General features: G+C 43.6%; 1 protein-coding gene across 3 annotated transcripts; it reads left to right on the top strand.

Moving 5' to 3' along the window:
• The first annotated feature begins 6 nt into the window (after window positions 1-6).
• On the top strand, window positions 7-24,539 carry fancd2 (FA complementation group D2). Of its 3 annotated transcripts, none has more exons than XM_021569210.2 (44): window positions 7-257; window positions 1,196-1,265; window positions 1,402-1,539; window positions 1,636-1,703; window positions 2,252-2,358; window positions 2,523-2,583; window positions 2,711-2,763; window positions 2,889-2,967; window positions 3,091-3,215; window positions 3,326-3,413; window positions 4,229-4,333; window positions 4,531-4,631; window positions 4,786-4,897; window positions 4,983-5,018; window positions 5,141-5,287; window positions 11,208-11,342; window positions 11,490-11,621; window positions 11,758-11,865; window positions 12,087-12,196; window positions 12,351-12,405; window positions 12,562-12,681; window positions 12,877-12,950; window positions 13,183-13,332; window positions 13,499-13,599; window positions 14,131-14,246; window positions 14,411-14,519; window positions 14,675-14,776; window positions 14,893-14,987; window positions 15,102-15,260; window positions 15,565-15,681; window positions 15,776-15,904; window positions 15,986-16,104; window positions 18,185-18,295; window positions 18,399-18,529; window positions 18,697-18,796; window positions 19,311-19,433; window positions 19,551-19,644; window positions 19,826-19,897; window positions 20,581-20,619; window positions 20,726-20,800; window positions 21,604-21,678; window positions 21,814-21,960; window positions 22,797-22,886; window positions 23,669-24,539. In XM_021569210.2, exons 2-44 carry the CDS (start codon window positions 1,199-1,201, stop codon window positions 23,756-23,758), a joined length of 4,365 nt encoding a protein of 1,454 aa, XP_021424885.2. In that variant the 5' UTR covers window positions 7-257; window positions 1,196-1,198; the 3' UTR covers window positions 23,759-24,539. The 3 variants fall into 3 exon arrangements, with proteins under 3 accessions (XP_021424885.2, XP_021424886.2, XP_036806253.1); XM_021569211.2 differs by lacking the exon at window positions 7-257 and adding an exon at window positions 304-348; XM_036950358.1 differs by lacking the exon at window positions 7-257 and adding an exon at window positions 1,056-1,080.
• Window positions 24,540-24,573: the final 34 nt, after the last annotated feature.

Below are 24,573 nucleotides of genomic sequence, written 5' to 3'. Positions count from 1 at the left end.
CTACATTTTGGGGGGATATGTTGTATAATTAAAATGGCATAAGCATGTCTTATCCAGAACAAATAACAATGTTCATGAATAATTTAAGACGATACAAATAATGACACCTCCTGGGTGTCTAAATCCAGTCCCAGTCATGTGTTTCACAGATTTTTGCTATCAACACTGTCTAGACTTTCTAGAAGATCCCTCAATGCAAAACGCGCGCGGGAATCTGTCCTGTACTTTGACAACAGTTTCGTTCACCAGTTCGTACAGTAAGTTTCATTCTTTGCTATTCTTCCTAGCTAAGTGAGTAAAATAAAGTACTTGATCCACTCGAACAATATTTCAAGTTAGACAGTTAACGTAAGTAGCAGTAGTCACCTAGCCAATTTCTCAACCTAACAATGTTAGCTACTTATTTTTATTGAACATTTTTAACTAGGCAAGTTAAGTTAAGAACACATTCTAATTTACAATGAAGGTCTACCCGGACTACACTTGGCAAATTGTGCGTTGTGACACAGCCTGGAATCGAACCAGAGTCTTTAGTGACTCTACTGAGATGCAGTGCCTCAGACCGTAGCGCCACTCGGGAGGCCCTCGAGGGCATCTTGCGCCAGTAACATTACAGGCTGTAAAATGGCCTGCTAACCATGAATTTCAGCGTCATATCATCATCAAGTGGCTTTTAGCCTGTGTCTGAACAGGTAAATTTAGCAAGCTACAATCAAACAAACCATTGCCCTTTGACGTGAACCCGCCTTGTCTCATACAGTAACGTCAACGATAAAAAAAAATAACTAAACCAAGATAGACCTCAACCTTTCGTTTCCAATTGGAACAAATTAGTCATAGTGGGCATAACAAACAAGGAGGTGGGCAGAGCCAACAACGAGCTAGCAAGATCCTATTGGCTCGTTCTAACATACATCTGCATATTGCCATTAGACAACACCTCCAATGTGAAGTGCGCATTAACTCAATTCATTCTTTCCTAAACAACGCAATTTTTTAAAACATTTTTTCAAAGGCTAAAGTCTAAAAAACTTAGTCCACTCTGTTCATATCAAATTCTAGTTTTGGGAACAGAAAACGGTATTGAAACATTCGTTACTTCTTCCACAGCCAGTGGGCTTCGGAAACGCCAAGCAGATGCTTCACATGTATGCATCGGGTGAAATATATTTCTCATTGTGTTAACATTTTACAGAGGATGATGCGAAAGAAGAGACGCTCCTCTGTGGACAAAAGCGAAAGTGCTGCACCACCAGATGTGTCAAGTAAGGCTCCCAAACAAACCAAACCACCAGACTGTGTTTGTTTTTGACCTGTCTCATGTCATGAGTACAATGCACAAACTAGCTCGCTACATGTAGTCTGTCAGTTCATTAGTGCTCTATCCCCTCCTTCATTCAGAGTCCAAGAAGAGTAGGACCACTGGCCATCAGTCCAAGACCACGGCTCAGGAGGACACCAGTATTGACTCAGTCTTTGGCCAATTTCTGCACGAGGCTGGTGTTATCTTGAGACAGGGCAGTACATCCAATGAGATTGGTAAGCAAGACACACACCAACATCATCAACATATTGACTGACTATTGTTTTAAACTGGCAATTGTTGGATAATGCATAATTGTATTGCTTTGTAAGCTGTGGACCAAGTGGTTTTCCAAAAGAGACTGCAGCAACGTCTGAAGAAGAGTCCTAGATACCCCAGTGTGAGTATAATGTTTCAAATTTGGTATTGCACATTCAGTAAAACGTGTTGCCTAATAAATCAGGCTGTGATACCACCATGGTTTGTGTGGTTGGTCCTTATTCGGGTAGAAAGTAGAGAAGAAATATCCACAAGAAACCATTACTAACCCAACTTTTCAAAACACTGTTACTGTTGTTGAGATTTCGATCACCTGGTACGTGCTCAAAACCATGTAAACACCTGCAAGACTTCGGTTAGTTTGCATGCATCGTGTGCTTGTACTTTTGTGCGCGTGCCTTAGATGATGAGCACGAACTGAGACCCGCATTTTGAAGTTGGTTTAATAATACTTTCCTGTGGGTATTTTGACTCGTATTTTCACTGGGAGAAGGATGAAATCAGAGGACAAGAGGTAGTATGTCCAAATGAAGTTTATTCAGAAATCTGACTTGTAGGGACTGTTTGGAATTTTTGAATCTTAATGTTAGAGACGAGAGTGGACAGTCCACAATAAAAATTGTAATGGCTATAAAGCGTGCCTGATTCTCTAACCTTGATGGCCAACAGATTGTGCAGGAGTTCATCACAGGACTGGAGTCTCACATTGAGGATCCTGAGAGGTTCAGGAACTGCCTCCTCCCCTGTGTACCACGCCTGGCCGATGGGGACTCAAGGTAATCCCACACAGCCCTAAGGATACCATGGTACCTGGCTCTCTGTGGGGGCCATCAAATTCTAATAAACCTTTGCTTAGTGTCAGTATAACATTTTGTAATTGTTTCATGGGAACATAAATGTCGTTATGATTGTGTCACTTTGTGTCCTGTCTGTGGTCCAGCTCTGTCAGCTCATTTCAGGAGAGTCTGCTGCGCATGCTGCTGGGGATCGAGATGCTGCAGGTATAACAGCCTCTCTCTATGCAAAAACACACTGGCCTGAGTAGTGTCTGAACCGTGAGGTCTTTCCTTGCCATTGGCCACTAGGTATGAACTTTGAAAGCCACATGTTCTTTTCTTTTTGTTCTAGGTTTTGGTAATCAACACTTTGTTTGAGAAGCTTCCCGAGTTCATGTTTGATGGGTAAGTGCTTTAAAAAAATGTAATAAAACATTTTGTTTGTAGCCTTACACATACAAGTTGTCTATATAGATTTTCTTGTACTCTAACCAAATGACCCTTTACATTTGCCTTTCTATTCCCTGTAGTGCCGGAGAGGATGGTCTCAATATCCCTCGTGTTATTGTCAACCAGCTCAAGTGGTTGGACAGAATCATAGACAGCAAGGTACTCATATTACTATGACAGCAGATCTAACCTATTGTCTACACTTATTCCACCTGTATATTCCCACTAAGTAGCAGGACTTGACTGACTTCCTTCTGACCTAATTGTACCCTGTCGCTATAGGAGTTAGCAGGTAAGCTGATGCAGCTGGTTTCTGTGGCGTCGGTTGAGATACAGTGTGACATCATCACCAGTCTGCCAGAGATCCTGGAGGACTCCCAGCACAGTGACATTGCCAGGGAACTAAAGTGGGTGGAGCCCTGTTAGAGGCAGTCTTGTGATGTCATGATAAGATAGTCCCAGTGATGTGAACATCTGCTGTATCTACCCCCTATTCTCTCTCTCCTTTCCTCTTTAGCGCCTTACTCCAGGAAAACACTCAGCTGACTGTGCCAATCCTGGATGCCTTCTCAAGCTTGAATCTGAGCTCCACTCTGTTGGCTGAGGTAGCCCTACACACACACAAACACACTCATAGTCCATTTATTGTTGTTTCTGGCTAAAGCTCTCATTGGGGACTCAATAAGAGTAGAATTACACTGTGTTGGATCTGTTCAATGATTCATGATGTGTTCACAGCTCAGGGCTTATTTATGCAAAGGTGTATTTCTGTTACGTTGGTTAGAATAAATGTCGGACCAAGGCGCAGCGGCTGCTGAGTTCCACATTATTTATTAGGAAGTGAAACTAAGCAAAGACAAAACAAATAAACAATAAACTAACAACGAACCGTGACTACAGAGTTTCTACGTGCACTAACTCAAAACACAATATCCCATAAACACAAGTGGGAAAAACCGCTACTAATTACAGACAATGATTACAAGCTGCCCCTAATTGGGAATCATACAAATCACCAACATAGAAAACAAACTAGAACACCACAGAAATACACAAACTAGATCACCCCCAGTCATGCCATGACCCACTTCACCATAGAGAAACAATGGCTCTCTATGATCAGGACGTGCCAATTTCCCTCATTACACTGACATTATGCTATTGACTGATGTCCTATGTACTTACAGTTATCCTGAGGAAATGTAATCAAGTGGCTTGTTGAGTAATAGCTGTCTTATGAGTAACTATGGTCCTTAGATGAGACAGTAATTTTCTATTTACACACATTTGTTTTGCATCGACAAAGTGCTCCTTTACCACAAAGTTGTACCAAAAATCAATACATTAAAACAATACAGACAATATTGCACACCCCATAATGTACATTTTGTCCTAAAATGTCTGTGGTCCTGTGTGTCAGGTACGTGTGTCTGTCATGGCCACCCTGTCTGCTGTCCAGCTGGAGGACCTGCCTGTGGTGGTGAAGTTCATCCTACACTCCATCTCTCCCTCAGATGCCCTAGAGGTCAGAGGTTACACACAGTGGTGTCCTTGCATGTAGTCTTGCACTTCTCTTTCTAATAACAAGAACAAATGAAAAGTGCCTCAAAGTTTCTATATTACCACCACACAAAATGTTTCCCCATTACAGACTACAATCTGCAGTGATGATGATGTGTATTGGTCTCACTGAGTGGTGCCGGGTTCTCTGTGGGGTATCAGGTGGTGTGTGACCTGCGTAAGAAGCTGGAGTTGGAGCTGTGTGTTCTCCATCCGGTGCTGCACGCTTCTCAGAGCCGCATGAAGAGCAAGGGGACAACCGAGTGAGACATTTTGCACCAACACCAATACCCTCCTAATCTCCGCAGAGCACCATTGCATACTGTTATGAATCCACATAGCACTACCTTTAGTGGGATTTTATATTTACAGTTATTCTAAATGGCAAGGCTGTTTCTGGTCACATTTTTCCATCAGGTCCTCCAACACCTCAGCATCCAGCAGCAGCCAGGACAGTGTTGCCTTGGTGTTGGATGGCATTAAGTCTGCAGTGCGCTTCCAGAAGACCACCTCTGAGGCCTGGCTTAAGGTAGGGAGAATAGGAAACTCTACAAGTGTTATATCAACAGCCCGTTACTATTTCACCATGTGACTCTCCCTGTGTTTTTCTGCAGGCTATAGAGAATGTCGACACAGCAGAGGATCACAAGGTAAGTCGGACACATCTTTCTCGGATTCTCCTCTCTATTCCTACAATTTCATACGGGCTGGTACTTGGCAGATGACTCGTTGATCCTGTGTGCACGTGTGTATTTGTGTGTCTGTCGGTCAGGTCATTGACCTGCTGGTGCTGTTCATCCTGCACTCCACCAATGCCAACCACAGTCGGCGTGGAGCTGAGAGGGTGCTGAAGGTCAAAGTGAGAGCAGGACAAATCCAGGAGGCTCTGCTACAGAAAACGTTCAGGGGCTATGCACAGGTGGGAAGGTCCTGTTACAGTAGTCCTGTCTGTCTCTAAGTGAAGCTTGTCCTTAGCCCCATTCCTGTCCCTATAGTCGCTGCTAAATAGAACTCTGTCCGAGGGCAGAACGGTGCTAACTTTGAACATCAACTGACAAGCTAGTGGCTGCAGATTTGTGTGTGATAACGTGGGCTTGTTCTATAAATGAAATCCGTGGAGTACAAAACAAAAATTGGGCCAAATAGATATATCTATTCAGACGTTTGGAAATTGCTACCAAAGATGAACCAGACTTGTGAAGGTCTACAATTATTTTCTGAGGTCTTGGCAGGTTTCTATTGATTTTCCCATGATGTCAAGCAAAAAGGCACTGAGTTTGAAGGTAGGCCTTGAAATACATCCACAGGTACTCATTGACTCAAATGATGTCACTATCAGAAGCTTCTAAAGCCATGACATCATTTTCAGGAATTTCCAAGCTATTTAAAGGCACAGTCAACTTAGTGTATGTAAACTTCTGACCCACTGGAATTGTGATACAGTGAAATAATCTGTAAACAATTGTTGCAGAAATTACTTGTCATGCACAAAGTAGATGTCCTTAGCGACTTGCTAAAACTATAGTTTGTTAACAAGAAATTTGTGAAGTGGTTGAAAAACAAGTTTTATGACTCCAACCTAAGTGCATGTAAACTTCCGACTTCAACTGTATATGCACTACCATTGAAAAGTTGGGGTGACTTAGAAATGTCCTTGTTTTTGAAAGAAAATCACTTTTTTTGTTGATTAAAATAACATCAAATTGATCAGAAATACAGTGTAGACATTGTTTATTTTGTAAATGACTATTGTAGCTGGAAACGGCTGATTTTATATAGACTATCTACATAGGCGTACAGAGGCCCGTTATCAGCAACCATCACTCCTGTGTTCCAATGGCACGTTGTGTTAGCTAATCCAAGTTTATAATTTTTAAAGGCTAATTGATCATTAGAAAACCCTTTTGCAATTATGTTAGCACAGTTGAAAATTGTTGTTCTGATTAAAGAAGCAATAAAACTGGCCTTCTTTAGAGTAGTTGAGTATCTGGAGGCTCAAAATGGCCAGAAACAAAGCACTTTCTTCTGAAACTCGTCAGTCCTATTCTTGTTCTGAGCAATGAAGGCTATTCCATGCGAGAAATTGCCAAAAAGCTGAAGATCTCATACAATGCTGTGTACTACTCCCTTCACAGAATAGCGCAAACTGTCTCTAAACAGAATAGAAAGAGGAGTGGTAGGCCCCGGTGCACAACTGAGCAAGAGGACAAGTACATTAGTGTAGTTTGAGGAACAGATGCCACACAAGTCTTCAACTTGCAGCTTCATTAAATAGTACCCGCAAAACACCAGTCTCGACGTCAACAGTGAAAAGGCGACTGCCTAGAAGGCCAGCATCCCAGAGTTGCAAAGAAAAGGCCATATCTCAGACTGGCCAATTAAAATAAAAGATTAAGATGAGCAAAATAACACAGACACTGGACAGAGGAACTCTGCCTAGAAGGCCAGCATCCCGGAGTCGCCTCTTCACTGTTGACATTGAGACTGGTGCTTTGCGGGTACTATTTAATGAAGCTGCCAGTTGAGGACTTGTGAGGCATCTGTTCCTCAAACTACACTAATGTAATTGACACACGAACAAGGACATTTCTAAGTGACCCCCAAACGGTAGTGTATGTGGACACCCCTTCAAATTAATGGATTTGGCTATTTCCGCCATACCCGCCGCTGACAGGCTTATAAAATCGAGCACACCGCCATGCAATCTCCATAGACAAACATTGACAGTTTGTCCATAGACAAACATTGACAGCCTTTCTGAAGATCTCAGTCACTTTCAACATTGCACTGTCATAGGATGCCACCTTTCCAACAAGTCAGTTCGTCAAATTTGTGCCCTGATAGAGCTGCCCTCGTCAACCGTAAGTGCTGTTATTGTGAATTGGAAACGTCTAGGAGTGACAGCAGCTCAGCTGCGACGTGGTAGGCCACACGAGCTCACAGAACGGGACCGCCGAGTGCTGATGCTCATTGCGTGAAAAAGTCTTCTGTTCTCAGTTGCAGCACTCCCTACAGAGTTCCAAACTGCCTCTGGAAGCAACGTCAGCACAAGCACTGTTCGTCGGGAGCTTCATGAAATTAATTTCCACTTCCGAGCAGCCGCACACAAGCCTAATATCACCATGGGCAATGCCAAGCATCGGCTGGAGTGGTGTAAAGCTCGCCGCCATTGGACTCTGGAGCAGTGGAAACGCAATCTCTGGAATGATGACTCAAACTTCACCATCTTGCAGTCTGATGGACTAATCTTGGTTTGGCGGATGCAAGGAGAACGCTACTTGCCCTAATGCATAGGGCTGCTGTAAAGTTTGATGGAGACGGAATAATGGTCTGGGGCTGTTTTTCATGGGTCGGGTTAGGCCCCTTAGTTCCAGTGAAGGGAAATCTTTATGCAACAGCATACAATGACATTCTAGACGATTCTATGCTTCCAACTTTGTGGCCACAGGAAGGCCCTTTCCTGTTTCAGCATGAGAATTCCCCCATGCACAAAGCAAGGTCCATACAGAAATCGTTTGTCAATCAGTGTGGAAGAACTTGAAGGGCCTGCACAGAGCCCTGACCTCAACCCAATCGAACACCTTTGTGATGAATTGGAACGCCAACGGCGAGCCAGGCTTATCGCCCAACATCAGTGCCCGAGCTCACTAATGCTCTTGTGGCTGAATGGAAGCAAATCCCCACAGCAATGTTCCAACGTCTAGTGGAAAGCCTTCCCAGATGAGTAGAGGCTGATGTAGCAGCAAAGGGGGTACCAACTCCATATTAATTACCATGATTTTGGAATGATGTTCGACGAGCAGTTGTCCACATACTTTTGGTCATGGAGTGTATTTGCTCTCTTCATTGCATCACCAGACAGCGCTCTGACTGATGTGTAGACTACTTCTCTCTGGTGTAGTTTCTGTCCGATAGAAAGTTCAAATGCGAGATGAACTTCAAACAAACATTAGGAAATGTCGCTGGCTACATTCTGTCTATTAAACACAGAAATATGATGGCCATGCATTGTTTTTTTGCACAAATATCTTGCTTTTTCATTGTGAGATAATTTACTTGTGGCTGTTAACGTTGATGTTGTACTAAACTATAGTTGCACACCCCTTATCTCTGATGGAAACCACTGGCCTATCTTTGACTTCACCATCTATTGTTATCGCCAAAGTTTTGGCATCTTTCATAAATTGCGGCTGCGAATCTGCCAAATAAATAGTTAGAAAGAATAAGATGAAGTTCCGTTAATATGGTTACCTTTTGAAAGATGGCTGGTATGAGTTTTTCTACATTGTAATGGACACGGTGCAACCTTTAGTAGGTATCGTTAGGCTGCTGGCAGGCTTCGGCTGTGGTACAGCAAAGCCAAGTTAGCCCGTGCTCATGGTTCTCAAAGGGGAAAATGTACTTATAGGCTAGACTGACTTTGCTCATGGTCATGCACCCTGCAAATTGCATCTAACTATAAATTCCTTGAGTTTTATTTTGCGGATGCTTTTTCATTATCTGGATAGACACTTGTGGTTTCTAGCTAACGCTACACCAATCAAAACAGTGGAGTCAAAACCATCTGTCTTGGGGGGGAGCTGGTTTGCAAAATGCTATCATGTGATGCAATTATACCATTTATAAAATGGTCAGAGATAGTGTATTCAGGAAGTTTTCAGACCCCTTGACCTTTTCCACATTTTGTTATGTTTCAGCCTTTTTCAAAAATTTGATTAAATACATTTTTTCCTCATTAATTTACACACAATACCCCATAATGACAAAGTGAAAACAGGTTTTTAGAAATGTTTGCACATTTATTAAAAGTAAACATAAGTGTTCAGACCCTTTGGTTTGAGACTAGAAATTGAGATCTGGTGTATCCTGTTTCCATTGATCATCCTTGATGTTTCTACAACTTGATTGGAGTCCACCTGTCGTAAACTCAATTGATTGGACGTGATTTGAAAAGGCACACACCTGTCTATATAAGGTCCCACAGTTGACAATGCATTAACAAAGCCATGAGGTCGAAGGAATTTCCATTGAGCGCCGAGACAGGATTGTGTTGAGGCACAGATCTGGGGAAGAGTACCAAAAAATGTCTGCAGCGTTGAAGGTTCCCAAGAACACAGTGGCTTCCATTATTCTTAAATGAAAGAAGTTTGGAACCACCAAGACTCTTCCTAGAGCCGGCCGCCCGGCCAAACTGAGTAATCAGTGGAGAAGGGCCTTGGTCAGGGAGGTGACCAAGAACCTAAGGGTCACTCTGACATACCACTCTGGTGGAGTGCTGCAGGGATGGTTGTCAATCAGGCCATTATGGTAGAGTGGTCAGTCGAAGCCACTCCTCAGTAAAAGGCACCTAAAGACTCTCAGACCATGAGAAACAAGATTCTCTGGTTTGAAGAAACCAAGATTTAACTCTTTGTCCTGAATGACAATCGTTATGTCTGGAGGAAACCTGGCACCATCTCTACGGTGAAGCATGGTGGTGGCAGCATCATGCTGTGGGGATGTTTTTCAGAGGTAGGGACTGGGAGACTAGTCAGGATCGAGGGAAAGATGAACAGAGAAACGTACAGAGAGATACTTGATGGAAACCTGCTCCAGGGCGCTCAGACTGAGACTAAGGTTCACCTTCCAACAGGACAACAACCCTAAGCAAACAGCCAAGACAACAAGTGACTTTGCGACAAGTCTCTGAATGTCCTTGAGTGGCCCAGCCAGAGCCCCGACTTGAACGTCTCTGGAAAGACCAGAAAATAGCTGTCCAGCGACGCTCCCCATCCAACCTGACAGAGCTTGAGAGGATCTGCAGAGAAGAATGGGAGATACTCCCCAAATACAGGTGTGCCAAGCTTGTAGTGTCAAACCCAGGAAGAATCGAGACTATAATCTCTGCCAAAGGTGCTTCAACAAAGTGTAAAGGGTCGGAATGCTTATTTAAATGTGATATTTCAGTCATATATGTATACATTTGAAAACATTTCTAAACACCTGGTTTTGCTTTGTCATTGTGGATAATTGTGTGTAGATTGAGGGAAAATGTTTTTTTAAATTAAATTTAATGTAAACATTTTTGGAAAAAGTCGAGGGGTCTGAGTACTTTCCGAAGGCACTGTACTATATATATAATTTTATTTTATATACAGACTAATAAAAAAAGTGGAATTTGAATAATTATCCAATGGATTATGATAATTGTCCTATTTTTATTTGCTCCATGGCTCAGGTGGACACAAGGCTATTTGGCTCATCTCAGTCACAAAGAGGAATAACATTGCATTTGTTTCTGATGTATAAACAATGCCATGCTGGTGGATGGTAACATTCAAATAAAACCCAGGCCTGAAACAAAATAAGGCTGAAAATAAATCATTTGTCATCAAAGAAAAGACACCGCATTTACACAGATTTGCACAAAGTGGGCATTTCGGATTTGTCTCTTCAAGCCCAAATATATGGTACTTTGTCTAAAACAATGATTTATTGACATAAATTGTTGTGTAACATCATGGGTAAGCTCTTTCAGCTCGAAAAAGTGGATTTCTACTAATGTGGGCGTTTTTTAAAGTTCTAATATTGTAGAGAATCCATTAATAATTGTATGTGATTCATAATGACATGGGGCAAAGAAAAAAACTAAGTTTAGACATTCATTTAGTAGCGCTCTCTTGAAGTGACCCATATTTACTACATTCTAGAGCAGTGAGTGAATGTCCAATGGTATATAGCTATGGGATGGAACTGGGGCTGAGGAAAGGGAAGCTGATTTGAGAAAATTAAATAGTATGAGGTAAAGATGAGCTGTGTGACTGAGGTGTTAATGTGGTGCTGATGCTGTGTGTGTTTAGGTGATGAGAGGTTACTTTCCCTCCATCTTGGCCCTGGCCCAGAGTCTGCTGCGTTCCCCTGACCCTTGTGTGGTGCCCTTCGGTGGACACATGTACAGACTCTCATTCACTGCCTTTGACTCCTACTGCCAGCAGGTGCGTGTGTGTAGAAATGATGTCTTTATGCATGTGTGCTGGCTAAAATATGCTTCACTTGTGCTCATTTCCATTGTCAAGCGTTTTCAGTTCTTGTTCTCTGTGTGAGTGTTCAGGAGTATGGTTATTTCTGTTGTTTTCTATTAGGAGGTGGTGGGCTCCCTGGTGACCCATGTTTGCAGTGGCGTGGGTGGTGAGGTGGACGTGGCTCTGGAGCTGCTTTGTGGCCTGGTGACAGAGAAACCCTCTGAGATGGCCCTCTACGCCGTCTTTGTCAAGGTGAGGATTCAACTGTCCCCATGACATGTTTCCAACTGATCACAAGCCATATATCTATCTTCTGTATTTGACTGAGAGTTGTCCTCAGCAGGGTTGGTGTTACTAACCTCTCCCTGGTGTGTGTGTGTGTCTGAAGGGTATCCTGGACTACATGGAGAACCTGACTCCCCAGCAGATCCGCAGGCTCTTCCACCTGCTTAGTGGCCTGGCCTTCGGACAGCAGCAGCAGGGCACACACATCCAGGTGAGGGTCACTGTGAGTCAATCAAGGATATATAGGCCTATTTAATTTCTATGGGAGCAACACTGAAGACAGTACTGTGAAACAACCACACCACAGAGATGGTAGGTAATGTGGTGCCATGTTTTTATCTGTACATTATTCCCTGTATTGCTTGTATCTTTCTCCCTGTTTCATTCATTATGCCACATATCCACATCTGCTTCCTCTGTCTCTGTTCTCAGGATGACATGCACATAGTGGTCCGTAAGCAGCTCTCCAGCACCGTGCCCAAGTACAAGCGCATTGGCATCATCGGTGCCGTCATGGTGGTGGGCAGCATGGGGGCCAGCAGGTAGAAACTGCTGCCCTCTCACATCCACTCTGCACTTACCAGACTCAATTCTGTTAGCTCCTGGTGGAAACGATGCCTCTCATTTTTCCACTTAGTGGGGAGACTTATTGTGCCTCAGTATCCATTTTGTAAATTCTGAGTCTTCTCTCTCTAGGCCCAAAGTGGAGGATTCTCAAGGTGGCACATTGCCCAAGGAGACATACAGACAGGTGAGTGGTATAGGCAGGACCACTGTCTATGTACAGTCTGAGTGAAGGGCTGATGCACTCTTAAGAGTTTTCCTTTCCTGGTGCTGGGAGAATGCCTGTAAGTGGATGGTGTGTGCTACTCTATATGCATAAGTATGTGCTGACCTATCTGTGTAGGTGACGGCCCTGCTGGAGCTGGTACGGTCGTGCAGTGAAAGCTCTCCTGAAGCTGCTGCTCTCTACTATGATGAACTAGCCAACCTGGTCCTCACCTGCACTCTGGACCCTCTGGTGCAGGTCTGTCTGCCCCTCACATAAACCCTGAAGACACACTTTATAGCTCTTTTATGGTCCTCTTTCAACGATACTTCACCTTTTTTATAAACCAAATGGACCCTTTTTATTGTAAATGTTATGACAACTCTGGGACACTGCCATATTTAAAAGGGTAGCAATTAACCCTGCCACTGTGCATCTGGTGTGTTCACGCAGGCCTGGATAGGGAAGAGTGTGCTGGAGGACTTCCAGGAAGACTTTGTGGTGGATCTGGGACCAGATATAACTGGGTGAGTGGGGCACTACTGCCCAGGGACTGGGTGGAGGTAATATAGGTCAACTATATACGGCTGGCAGCAAGTCATTACAGAACTGTACTTATGATGTCTTGACATTTCAAGAAACGCATCAATGTGTATTTTGTAAGTAGTGTGTTATGTAGGCAGTTTCCCTGACCATGTAACCGGGTCCAAGTCCCAGTAATAACCTACCTTCTTCTCTTCCTCCCCTTGTATGTCCTAGGTCCTTCCCCTTCCCCGCCTGTATGATGTACAACCTGGATGATGAAGAGAGTCAGGGAGGCATTGCTATCAACCTGCTGCAACTACTGTCTGATGACCTCCAACACAAGGGGGAGCTGTGGAGCCAGACTGTGAACAACAAGACCCAGAGGTCAGACACTACATTGGCTACAATTTTGATTATCTAATGCAAAACAATGCAGAATGTCCATACAGAGTTGAATCATGATGTGATATGGATAAAGCAATAGTGTTATTGAATGTTTTGAAGTGGAGCATCTTAACAGTGTATTTCTCTCTTATGTGTGGTTCTGTAGGCGAGTGTCTCCTCTGTGCCTGTCTCCGTTCTTCCGGCTGCTCAGGCTGTGTGAGGAGCAGCAGCACCAGGGAGACCTGGAGGAGATCGATGCCCTACTGGGTGAGGAGGAATCCTGATGGAGCAGGGACACACATGAACTGGTTCTCACTGGGCCAAAAAGTCTACTGAACTATGTCCAAGTACTCAAAAAGAAAGGAGGACCCAAGGCACTCTTCATATAATTAATTCAAATGCCTTTATTCGTATGGCATGTTCAATGGAAATGAAGTTTAAAAAACTTTGTTTCCATTGAACATAAAACTTTAACATGCCATACAAAAAGGCATTTTATTTAATTATATGAAGAGTGCCTTGGTCCTCCTTTCTTTTTGATAACCAATTTAGCCCTTTTACCAAAGAGCACCTTCTGTTTATCAAAATCGACTATTGTGTGCCTTAGCAGTGCTTCTCATACTCCTCTTTTTTTCTGCATGTACAAGTACTTTTTGAACGTGAGAACACTTCAGGCACTGTAGATCATGTATGGCTACATGGCAGCAGACACATGGTGTTTCGACACGGCCTGCTGGGAGTGTATGAGATCTGCTCTGGTTCTAATGGGAGTCTGTGTGTGTGGGTGTCTGTTTGCAGGCTGCCCTCTGATCTTGACTGACATGGATGTGGTGGAGAAGTCAGAGAGCCTGTCCAAGCCTGAGAGAGAGTTCCTCTGTGGCCTGCTATTCCAGACCATCAACTGGTTTAGAGAGGTTACCACAGATCTGTCTTAGACAAGAGAATTCTGGTCTATAGCGAGATGCATATATTTGCTGTGGAGTCCGTATGATTTCTTTGTGTTGTATATGCCAATGTGAGTTTATTTTTGCGCACAGACCTTTAGAGAGAGAGTGTGTGTGTGTGTGTGTGTGTACAGGTTGTGAATGCATTCTGCAGTCAGAAAGACCCTGAGATGAAGATGAAGGTGGTGACTCGTCTTCAGAACATCACCTACCTCCAGACTCTATTGGAGAGGACTTTGGCAGGTACTATACTGCACACGTGTTTTATCAACACTTTTCTGATCATAATGTTTCAATCTTACACGCTTTAGAAAATGTGAAAATTCCATGGACTGTTTATTTGACAATCCCTGCTTTTTTGTTTCCATTAATTTGACCGTTCCTGCTTTTTGTTTCAGCAACCCCTGGCTATTCCCCTCCTCTAGCCAACTTTGATGGGGAGAGTACAGAGGTAGCTCCAGTGTCTAGCTCCTCTGCTGCTCCAAAGAAGGGAAAGAAAAGTAAGCAAATCTAAAAGGGACAACTCTGTATACTGACCAGGGAATATATCGTTATTATATATTTTTTATTTTTCCTGAGATGAGATTCAACACTTATTGTGGTGGTTGTCTTGCAGAGGGTACTGGTAAGAAGAGGAAAGCCCCTGCTAAGAACCCGTCAGCAGACAGCTCTCAGCTGGAGGAGGGCACAGAGGCAGAGGAGACCCAGCAGGTGAACACACACAGACCTCTGACCTCTCACCTACGTCACATTATGTGACTCTTACAGAACTCTCTTTACTAGGGAATTCAATTATATTTTTTGGTGTTCCTTCTACCCCTGCAGGATGATGCAGAGAAGGAGAAGGTTCAGGAGGCCACTAGGCCTGGGGTCAGTCTGGTTTCCTACCGGCACTTCTTCAGAGAGCTGGACATGGAGGTGCTCAGTGTGCTGCAGTGTGGCCTGCTCTCCCGCTCTCTGCTGGACAGTGAGCTTCACAGCAAGGTAGGACACCACCCAGCCCAGAGCCTGGACACATCACACACACCGTACACCATCAGGGTTGGGCTCTAATTCCATTTGAACACCATGCCAATTTAATGAGTTGAATGGAAATGAATTGACTGAATTGAACAATGATAATAAAGGTGTTAGGCAATTTTCTCTGACTTGACTCCGTTAACACCAAATTGGCCCCAACTGTGTACCCTATAGGTGTCTCATACACATTCAAATAAAGCCAGGGACACTAGTTAGAATCCCTCCAATGTCTCTGTGTGCTGTAAAGAGATGCTGCGGTCCTGTGCAGGTGCGTGAGGAGGTGCAGCTGGGCCCAGCAGAGTTAGTCTTCCTGCTGGAGGATATGTGGCGCAAACTGGAGTTCAGTCTGACTGCTGCCCCTGCCAAGAGAGTCCCATTCTTCAAGGTAGGACACACACACACACTGTGTGAGTTGTGTGAGTCATAACATAAGCTTCTCTTTCATTTTCCTCATTTTCCACATTGTCTCCTGACTGCAGGGAAAAACAGACAAGAGCGTGGGCTTCTCCCACTTGCAGCAGAAGAGCCCTAAGGACATCGCTGCCTGCTGTGTCCAGCTGCTGCCCACCCTCTGTACCCACCTGGAGAACTGCCACAATCACTTCCAGGTATAAATGTATTTTGCCTGGCACACATTTAGCTCATTGTTTGTAGTGTCCCTTTTTGTGACACTTTCCTGCTGTGTGCAGACTCTTCTGTCTGAGAACCAGGGGGTGGTGGACGCCTCAGGCCTGGATGTGAGAGAGCATCAACTGCTATCCTCAGCCTACCAGCTCCTCCTACAGGTTCTACACACCACCTTCAGCTGGTCAGTCACACCTCGACACAACACCACCTGCACACTCCTGCCTTTCAGGACAGTATCATCACAGCGCCTCACCTTCAACAAAATGACAATTACTCAGGGTTTGGCAACTGTGGTCCCGGAGAGGTTGGTGTTGTTTTGTTCCAGCCCGGTTCTAATATACAGTGCATTCAGAAAAATAACTTCACTTTTTACACATTTTGTTACGTTAAAGCATTATTCCAACATTGATTAAATAGTTTTCCCTTATCAATCTACAAACAATACCCCATAATGACAAAGCAAAAACATTTTTTAAAGATTTTTTTTCTTCAAATTCATTAAGAAAAAACTGATCACAAGTATTCAGACCCACAAACAGGATGCACCTGAGCTCAATTTCGAGTATCATAGGAAAAGGCTTGGAATATTTATGTACCGTTGAAGTCAGAAGTTTACATACACCTAAGCCAAGTGCATTTAAACTCAGTTTTCTCAATTCCTGGCATTTAATCCTAGCAAAAATTCCCTGTCTTAGGTCAGTTAGGATCACCACTTTATTTTAAGAATGTGGAATGTCAGAATAATAGTAGAGAATTATTCATTTCAGCTTTTCTTTCATCACATTCCCAGTGGACATTCCCAGTGGGTCAGAAGTTTACATACACTCAATTAGTATTTGGTAGCTTTATCTTTAAATTGTTTAACTTGGGTCAAATGTTTCCGGTAGCCTTCTACAAGTTTCCCACAATAAGTTGGGTGAATTTTGTCCCATTCCTCTTAACAAAGCTGGTGTAACTGAGTCAGGTTTGTAGGCCTCCTTGCTAGCACACTTTCAGTTCTACCCACACATTTTCTATAGGCTTGAGGTCAGTGCTTTGTGATGACCACTCTAATACCTTGACTTTGTTGTCCTTAAGCCATTTTGCCACAACTTTGGAAGTATGGTTGGGGTTATTGTCCATTTGGAAGACCCATTTGCGACCAAGCTTTAACTTCCTGACTGATGTGTTGAGATGTTGCCTCAATATATCCACATCATTTTCCTCCATCATGATGCCATCTATTTTGTGGAGTGCACCAGTCCCTCCTGCAGCAAAGCACTCCCACAACATGTTGCCACCCCTGTGCTTCACGGTTGGGATGGTGATCTTCGGCTTGCAAGCCTCCCCCATCTTCCTCCAAACATAACGATGGTCATTATGGCCAAAAATGTGTATTTTTGTTTCATCAGACCAGAGGACATTTCTCCAAAAAGTACTATCTTTGTCCCCATGTTCAGTTGCAAACCGTAGTCTGGCTTTTTTATGGCGGTTTTGGAGCAATGGCTTCTTCCTTGCTGAGCGGCCTTTCAGGTTATTTCGATATAGGACTCGTTTTACTGTGGATATAGATACTTTTGTGCCGGTTTTCTCCAGCATCTTCACAAGGTCCTTTGCTGTTGTTCTGGGATTGATTTGCACTTTTCGCACTAAAGTGCATTCATCTCTAGGAGACAGAACACATCTCCTTCCTGAGCGGTATGACGGCTGCGTTGTCCCATGGTGTTTATACTTGCGTACTATTGTTTATACAGATGAACGTGGTACCTTCAGGCGTTTGGAAATTGCTCCCAAGGATGAACCAGACTTGTGGAGGTCTATAATTTATTTTCTGAGGTCTTGGCTGATTTCTTTTGATTTCCCCATGATGTCAAGCAAAGATGCACTGAGTTTGAAGGTAGGCCTTGAAATACATCCACAGGTACACCCCCAATTCACTCAAATGATGTCAATTAGCCTATCAGAAGCTTCTAAAGCCATGACATCATTTTCTTGAATTTTATTGTGTAGATTGATGAGGATTTAACATTTTAAATTCATTTTAGAATAAGGCTGTAAAGTAACAAAATATGGATAAAGTGTAGGAGTCTGAATGCTTTCCGAATGTACTTTGCCTGATTCAACATTTGGGAATCCGGTGTGTTAGTGGGCTGCAACAACACCTGCACACACTGTCTCTCCAGGACAGGTTTTTCCTTCTCTATGGATCTGGCCGCTGTAGCCTATGGTCCTGTCAGTTGTATCAGTAGTTCTTGTGAATCACACTAGTCTCTGTTTGTCAGGTCTGGTTTCTCCCAGCCAGAGCACCGTGGCCTGCTGAAGAAGACTCTGGGAGTGTTGGCTGACCGCTTGAAGGAGGGAGGGCCTGAACTGACCATGGACCAGCTCATAAAGTGAGTGGAGAAACATTAACTGTCAGATCAGACAGCTCTGGGGGTGTGTGTGTGTGTGTGTGCACAGTATGGTATAACTGTTCTCCCTATCTCTGGTCTTCAGAAACAGCTTTGAGTACCTGCTGAACTTCCATAGCACGGTTCCTAGCCTCAGCATAGCTCTCTGTCTCTCCCAGCTGCTTAGCACTGTGGCTGATAGAGGAGGGCACCAGGCTACATACAGGGAGCAGACTGGTGAGACACACACTCCATCTATTTCTATAGGATTGATGCAACAGTAAAATTGACTTTATCAGGATCAATTCTATGACAATCCAGTGAATTCTGAAGATTTATTGATGTTCTGAAAAGTGGCATTTTCAATGAGGATCAGTTCAGCATAGAACGGTCTCTCCCTCTAGCAACCCTAGCCCGGCGGTTCCTGTGCCAGGAGTGGGTGACTACCAGCGGAGACAGAGAGAAAGGACCCAAACACAACGAGACTCTCCAAACTCTCCTCAGGTGTGTCTCACAAGGATTCACTGATCATGTAGAGCAGATTAATAAATTAATGGGATACTTTGTGGATTTGGCAATGAGGGCCTGTATCTACTTCCCCAGAGTCAGATTAACTCGTGGATACCATTTTTATGTCTGCGTGCAATTGAGTGGAAGTTGCTAACTAGCGCTAGCACAATTGCTAACTGATTTCGTGATTGCGCTAGTTAACATTGGCTTACAAAACTACCTCTAACTTCCTTTAGTACTGGACACCAAGTCATAAAGCTGGTTTCTCACTCTGGGGAAGTAGATACATCCCTTTAAGGTGGCCATGGCATGTCAGTATACTGCAAACACTGGAAAGGGTCATTTACTCTATAGGGGAGTCCCAACAGCCTTGTAACCTCATTTAGTGCAGCTCTTCTACTGCTATTGTGATTGCCATGCTCCCAATAGCTTTAAGGTGAAAGATAATATTCATGGTGTTCATGATGTTTGAGTTCCCTCCTCTCCTCTACACTCTACTTCTCTGTAGTATTTACCTGGAGCACACTGATGATGTTCTGAAGGCGGTGGAGGAGATAGCTGGAGAGGGCATCCCTGAGCTCCTCAACTCAGCCAAAGATGCCAGCTCTAGAACTTGGCCCACTCTCAACAGGTAGATGCTGGTACATATGTGTGTACTACTACCACTATCTCTCCTGATCTCTACATACGAGAGCCCTGTTTGCCTTTGTTCCCCTCTTTTTTTTCTCTCTTGTCCCTCTCTCTCTAGGCTGACGTTCCTGGTGTTCTATAAGGGGATGATGGGAGTGCTGGAGAAGGCTGTGAGGAAGATTCCCCCTGGCAGAAACAGTGACAACACTGAGGTACACAGTTACCCAACATGATGCACAGTCACAGACAAAAACAGAGGAACTGCCAGTGGAGCAAGGCGGTGCTAGTAGCCATCGTGCAGTGACTATGATACACTTGTGTGGGACTGCATACATTCTGCAAGTATTTGTGTGTGATTTTAAAGGGACATTATTAACCCTTTGCTGTGTCCAGGTGATGAGTGAGAAGCTGCTAACATGGAACCTGGCTGTCAGAGACTTCCACATCCTGGTCAACCTGGTTAAGGTACTGAGTATGTTTACACTGGGAGCTAGTCATGAATGGGTTAATCCGTATTCAAACACATGATGTGTCTAATGTGTGTTATGATTGTTCAATTCACTTTGGAAGATGCATGGCTGGAAACAGCGTTTAGATGACTATGCCCACACTAAACGACAGTAGGGCCGAGACGATACCAGTATTGGAATATTTTTTCCCATGACAAAAATGAAAACACGAAGCAGACCAAACTCTTTGGTCCTGCTGTATGTAAAATATTGTGTGCTACAGCTTGGACAATAAATACATGTGACTCTGGATGTGACAGCATAATGTTTGTTTCCAACATTAGGGCTGTTTTCCTAAATCTGCTCTGTGTTTTGTTTCCTTGCCAAGATACTAACGAGTATCGCGGGACTGGTATTGTCCCTGCCCTAAATGGCAAGCATGTCAACATGTTTTCCCCTGTTCCCCTGTTCCCCTGTTTCCTCATGTTTTATGCCTCTCCAACACGCACTCTGGATGGAGGAAGATTAAGACATCTGTCATGCTCCGCTGGCTCCATGCCCAGTGTGTACATGTGCAGGGGAGTGTGTGTACGCGTGTGCAGGGCTGTGTGCATGTGAATTGGCTGACTGGGTTTGGGTGTTGAGAAGCTATATGTAATGTGTGTAATCTATTGTGTCTCCTTCATCTTCCCTCGTCAGGTGTTTGACAACAGACCAGTGCTCAATGTGTGCCTGAAGGTGAGTCTCAGCACATTGGCATTTTCTCTGCCTGCCATATTGTCAGACACATTCCATAACTAATGATATTATATTAATTGGCTTTTTATGTTGTTATTGTTGCTAGTATGGCCGTCTTTTCCTGGAGTCTTTCCTGAAGCTGGGGATGCCATTGTTGGATTTCAGTTTTAAAAAGCACAAGGTATAATCCAAAAGACTGAGGGAAAAATACTAGAGAGAATGGTTTATTTCAAATTCAATAAGGAAACATTACATGGTGTCAATAGCAGCTCATGTTGAATTATTTGACTCAATTTATAATAGTTATAAATACTAGAGCCCTGCACGGGCATGAATTTCAATCCAGAGCCCTGCCTATGCCCGTGTCGTTCAGGGCCTACCCTACCCAGGCCTGATTGCTTTTGCCAAATTAAAGGCCCGGCACAAAATCAGAAATAACTTCCTCCATCAGTAAATCCATTGGCTGTTCCTCTCTGTCACTCGCTCCCTACCCGCTGTTCACTCTGCACGTGCTCAGCTCATGGGGGCTCTGAATCTGTGAGTAACCATAGCAGCGGCTCCATTTGGGAATCTGCTCAATGAAGAAACATGAGATAGCTACTTTTCATCACTCTCAACTCAAGGAACATTATTTGTGAAATAATCTCGTGTTATTTTATGACACCATGTTATAATCTTAGTCAGATATGATTGTACTACGCAGCAGAGCACACAGCACGAGTAAATGGCTCAGCTTCAAAAAGTTTGATCAATTTAGTGATACCCGAGCCCTGTCCCTACCCTAGTTATTGATGAAGAAAACAGGCCCTAACCCCAACGCATAATGTCGGGCTCGGGTCGGGTAGCAGAGCCCTAATAAATACATAATACAACAGAAATCCATCAACACAATAAATCTACAACTTTAAAATAGTCAGTCCTGCGGTTGTTCAGTGGTTCAGTGTAATTTGGTGTGACTGTTTGTGTGTGTCCGCTCTGTCTCAGGAGGATGTCCAGAGCCTGCTGAAGACCTTCCAGCTCAGCACCAGGCAGCTCCACCACATGTGTGGACACTCCAAGGTACAACCCAGCCTCCAACACGGCTCCTGTCCTCGCCACAGAAACCTGTGTGATTGACGCTAGCCAACATATGAAGAAAAATGGCATGTTTTGTCATACTATTTGTGTGTGGCTACCTGTGGTGTTGTTTCCCAGATCCGCCAGGACACCATCTTGACCAACCACGTGCCAGCCCTGAAGAAGAGCCTGGAGCAGTTTGTGTACAGAGTGAAGGCCATGCTCACCCTCAACCACTGTCAGGAGGCCTTCTGGCTGGGTAACCTCAAGAACAGAGACCTCAAGGTACTGGATGGGCCACTTGCTGCTGCACTGAGAGAGGACTCATCGTGTGTGTCAAGGGTGAAATTGTGGTGTAGATATTGGGGGGGGGGACATTTTTTTTTTACCCTTTAAAACAGTGAACGGATTATTAATTAAGTTATTTCAAGGGTACTATTAAGACACAAAATATGAAGAGTGAGTTTTATTATAGTTGCCTACCTTATGTTTAAATATAGTAATTGAATGTGAACATACCATGGACAAAGACTTCCGAGTGGTTCCAGACTGTATTCTGTCAGCATCTACTCTGTCATTCTGAAAGTTTTCCTTCTAATGACAGATGCGCAGACGACTTGGTACTGTTTTGGTGCGTTTGTTTTAGCTTGCCAGCGGTCCAGGGTCAGTGCCAGCAGCGTTTTCATCTTGTTATACCCCAAAAATTATTCCAGACCATGTGGAAAACCAGAACGAACGCACCATCTTTTCTTCTTCAATCTGAGCTAGATGGACAGTGCTCTGACCCAATGAGAATGGGGGGTCCCAAGGGTGGCCAACCATATTTCAGGGGGGGCTGGTAGCCACCCCTCACCCTCTGATTGAAATTAGTGGGGAAGGGGTGGGAATAGACTGTGGCTGTCTATAGGCTGAGTGGAGTAGAGGCAGCACTTACGTTTTGACATGGGGCAGAGAGAAATGTACAGTTTTATGTTATTCTATACATTTTGTCATGAGTCTAATAGAATTTAGCAGTTAAGCTAATTTCCTGCAATTACACACATTTTGCCATGGGGAAGAGAGAAAAATGTACTGTTTTATAGCTCATCTAATGCTATTCTTCACATTTTGCCGTGTTGCAGGGTGAAGAGATCCTCTCTCAGCGCTCACAGGGGAGTGATGAAGAGGAGGAGGCAGGCTCCCCGCTTCCTCAGGAGCAGTCAGAGGATGAGGTACTGGCCATAATTGACTTTTAAAGCTACTGTATTGAGTTAAATTATTTTAGCAATTACATTTATCTTTTCTACATCTTTGATTGAAATGGAGTTAAGGAAATATTTACTAAATAAAATAAAGTAACACAATAAAATAACAATAACTTGGCTATGTACAGGGGGTACAGGTACCGAGTCAATGTGCAGGGGTACAGGTTAGTCAAGGTAATTTGTACATGTAGGTAGGAGTAAAGTGACTATGCATCCTTATGTAACATTGAGGTTTACAGGCAGCTGATGGGGAAATGGGCAGCTGTGTGTGGAACACTGGCTGTTAAGATAAGTTGTACTGTTTCTGTTCCTGGTTAATTAATTACTGGCAAGATCTAGGAAACAACAGTGAGGCACGTTCAGGAGCACTGAGCCCTGCTGTTAGTTGGGAGATTTTCAGTACAGCAGTGTTTCCCAAGTCCAGTCCTCGAGTACCCCCAACACTTAAAAAAAATATATGTATATATCTATTTTTAAATTATTATAATTGTTTTAGCCCCAGACAAACTCAACTCATTGATTTGTAGACAAGTTGAATCTGGTGTGCTAGTACAAGGCTACAACAATAACGTGTGCTTTTAGGGGTAGGACCCGATTTGGGAAACACTGTTGTACATTAACCCTTTAAAACACTGCTCTGTGTGTTTATCACAGAGGTGCTTCCCTGCTTGCAAAGGAGATGTTTTCCAGCCCAATGCCCTGCTGTGACAGAATCACCAGAGATTTAGAATTTTTACTGTTTCTTTCAGGCCCAGGAAAGCGACTCCGATGGGAAGAAGAAAGGCAACCGGAAGGCAGAGGGGGACGATGATGAAATCACAGATGACTCAGATGATTAGGACAACGTGGGGGAATACTGTCATCTCTGTGACCTGCATTTTTGGTGTCAACAGACTAACCTTGCATAACCCATATCCCTTTGCCCGCTCAGATAGGAATAGGTCAGGGAGGACAAAGAGGGGATTCCTAGTGCCTTGCTGCCATTGAGAAAATAGACAATTAGGGGATTACTGGGGAAGGAGGGGTCACTATGTTAGTGAATGTTATAAATGCTGCAAACAGCATTAGGGAGTGCTGAACTAATTCAGACACTAAGGTTTGAGACTGAGATAATGTAATAAAATTCTGATGTTGCAGAAAGCTGTTGAGTGAAGTTTGATTTACCTTTTAAGATACACTGAGTGTAAAAAACGTTATGGACAACTTCCTAATATTAAGTTGCATATATGTTTGAATTGTCAAACTGATCTTCATTTGGAAGGCAGATAAAGCGTTTTTATCAAAAGCAATCACTTTTGGATGGGAAAAAGAATCCTACTCATTACTCCGCGTGCTTAATATACATTACTTTAGTTTTTTGCTTTTTCATGCCGGGGGGCAGCAGGTTCCAATATATATCTGATACATTTTTCACCCTGTACTAACTAAGCCTACCTGTGTGCTCAGGCCAGCTTAATCGAATCACCTCAATGTTTGTAAACATGAGAGCGTTAGTATGTCTACTTTTTTTCTGTCAAAAATGCTAACATTTTGTTTATGAACTGGGTCCCTGGATGATGGATCAACTGATACATTGATTTACTGTATCATTCCAATACAAATAATAAACAAGTTAGTCTTGTTTCCAGTCTGACAAGCTTGATTGATTGTGTGA

Source organism: Oncorhynchus mykiss, chromosome 17 (genome assembly GCF_013265735.2).
Source record: "Oncorhynchus mykiss isolate Arlee chromosome 17, USDA_OmykA_1.1, whole genome shotgun sequence".
Classification (NCBI taxonomy): domain Eukaryota; kingdom Metazoa; phylum Chordata; class Actinopteri; order Salmoniformes; family Salmonidae; genus Oncorhynchus; species Oncorhynchus mykiss.
Note: the sequence above shows the minus strand (reverse complement) of the source record. Positions and strands in the feature narration are given on the sequence as shown.

Excerpts from the sequence above, each read along its gene's own strand:
- fancd2 (XM_021569210.2), top strand. The coding sequence starts at position 1,199 with ATGATGCGAAAGAAGAGACGCTCCTCTGTGGACAAAAGCGAAAGTGCT. Across the intron at positions 12,951-13,182 it reads CTGGGACCAGATATAACTGG|GTCCTTCCCCTTCCCCGCCT; the intron begins GTGAGTGGGGCA and ends TGTATGTCCTAG. Across the intron at positions 14,988-15,101 it reads AGGCAGAGGAGACCCAGCAG|GATGATGCAGAGAAGGAGAA; the intron begins GTGAACACACAC and ends CTACCCCTGCAG.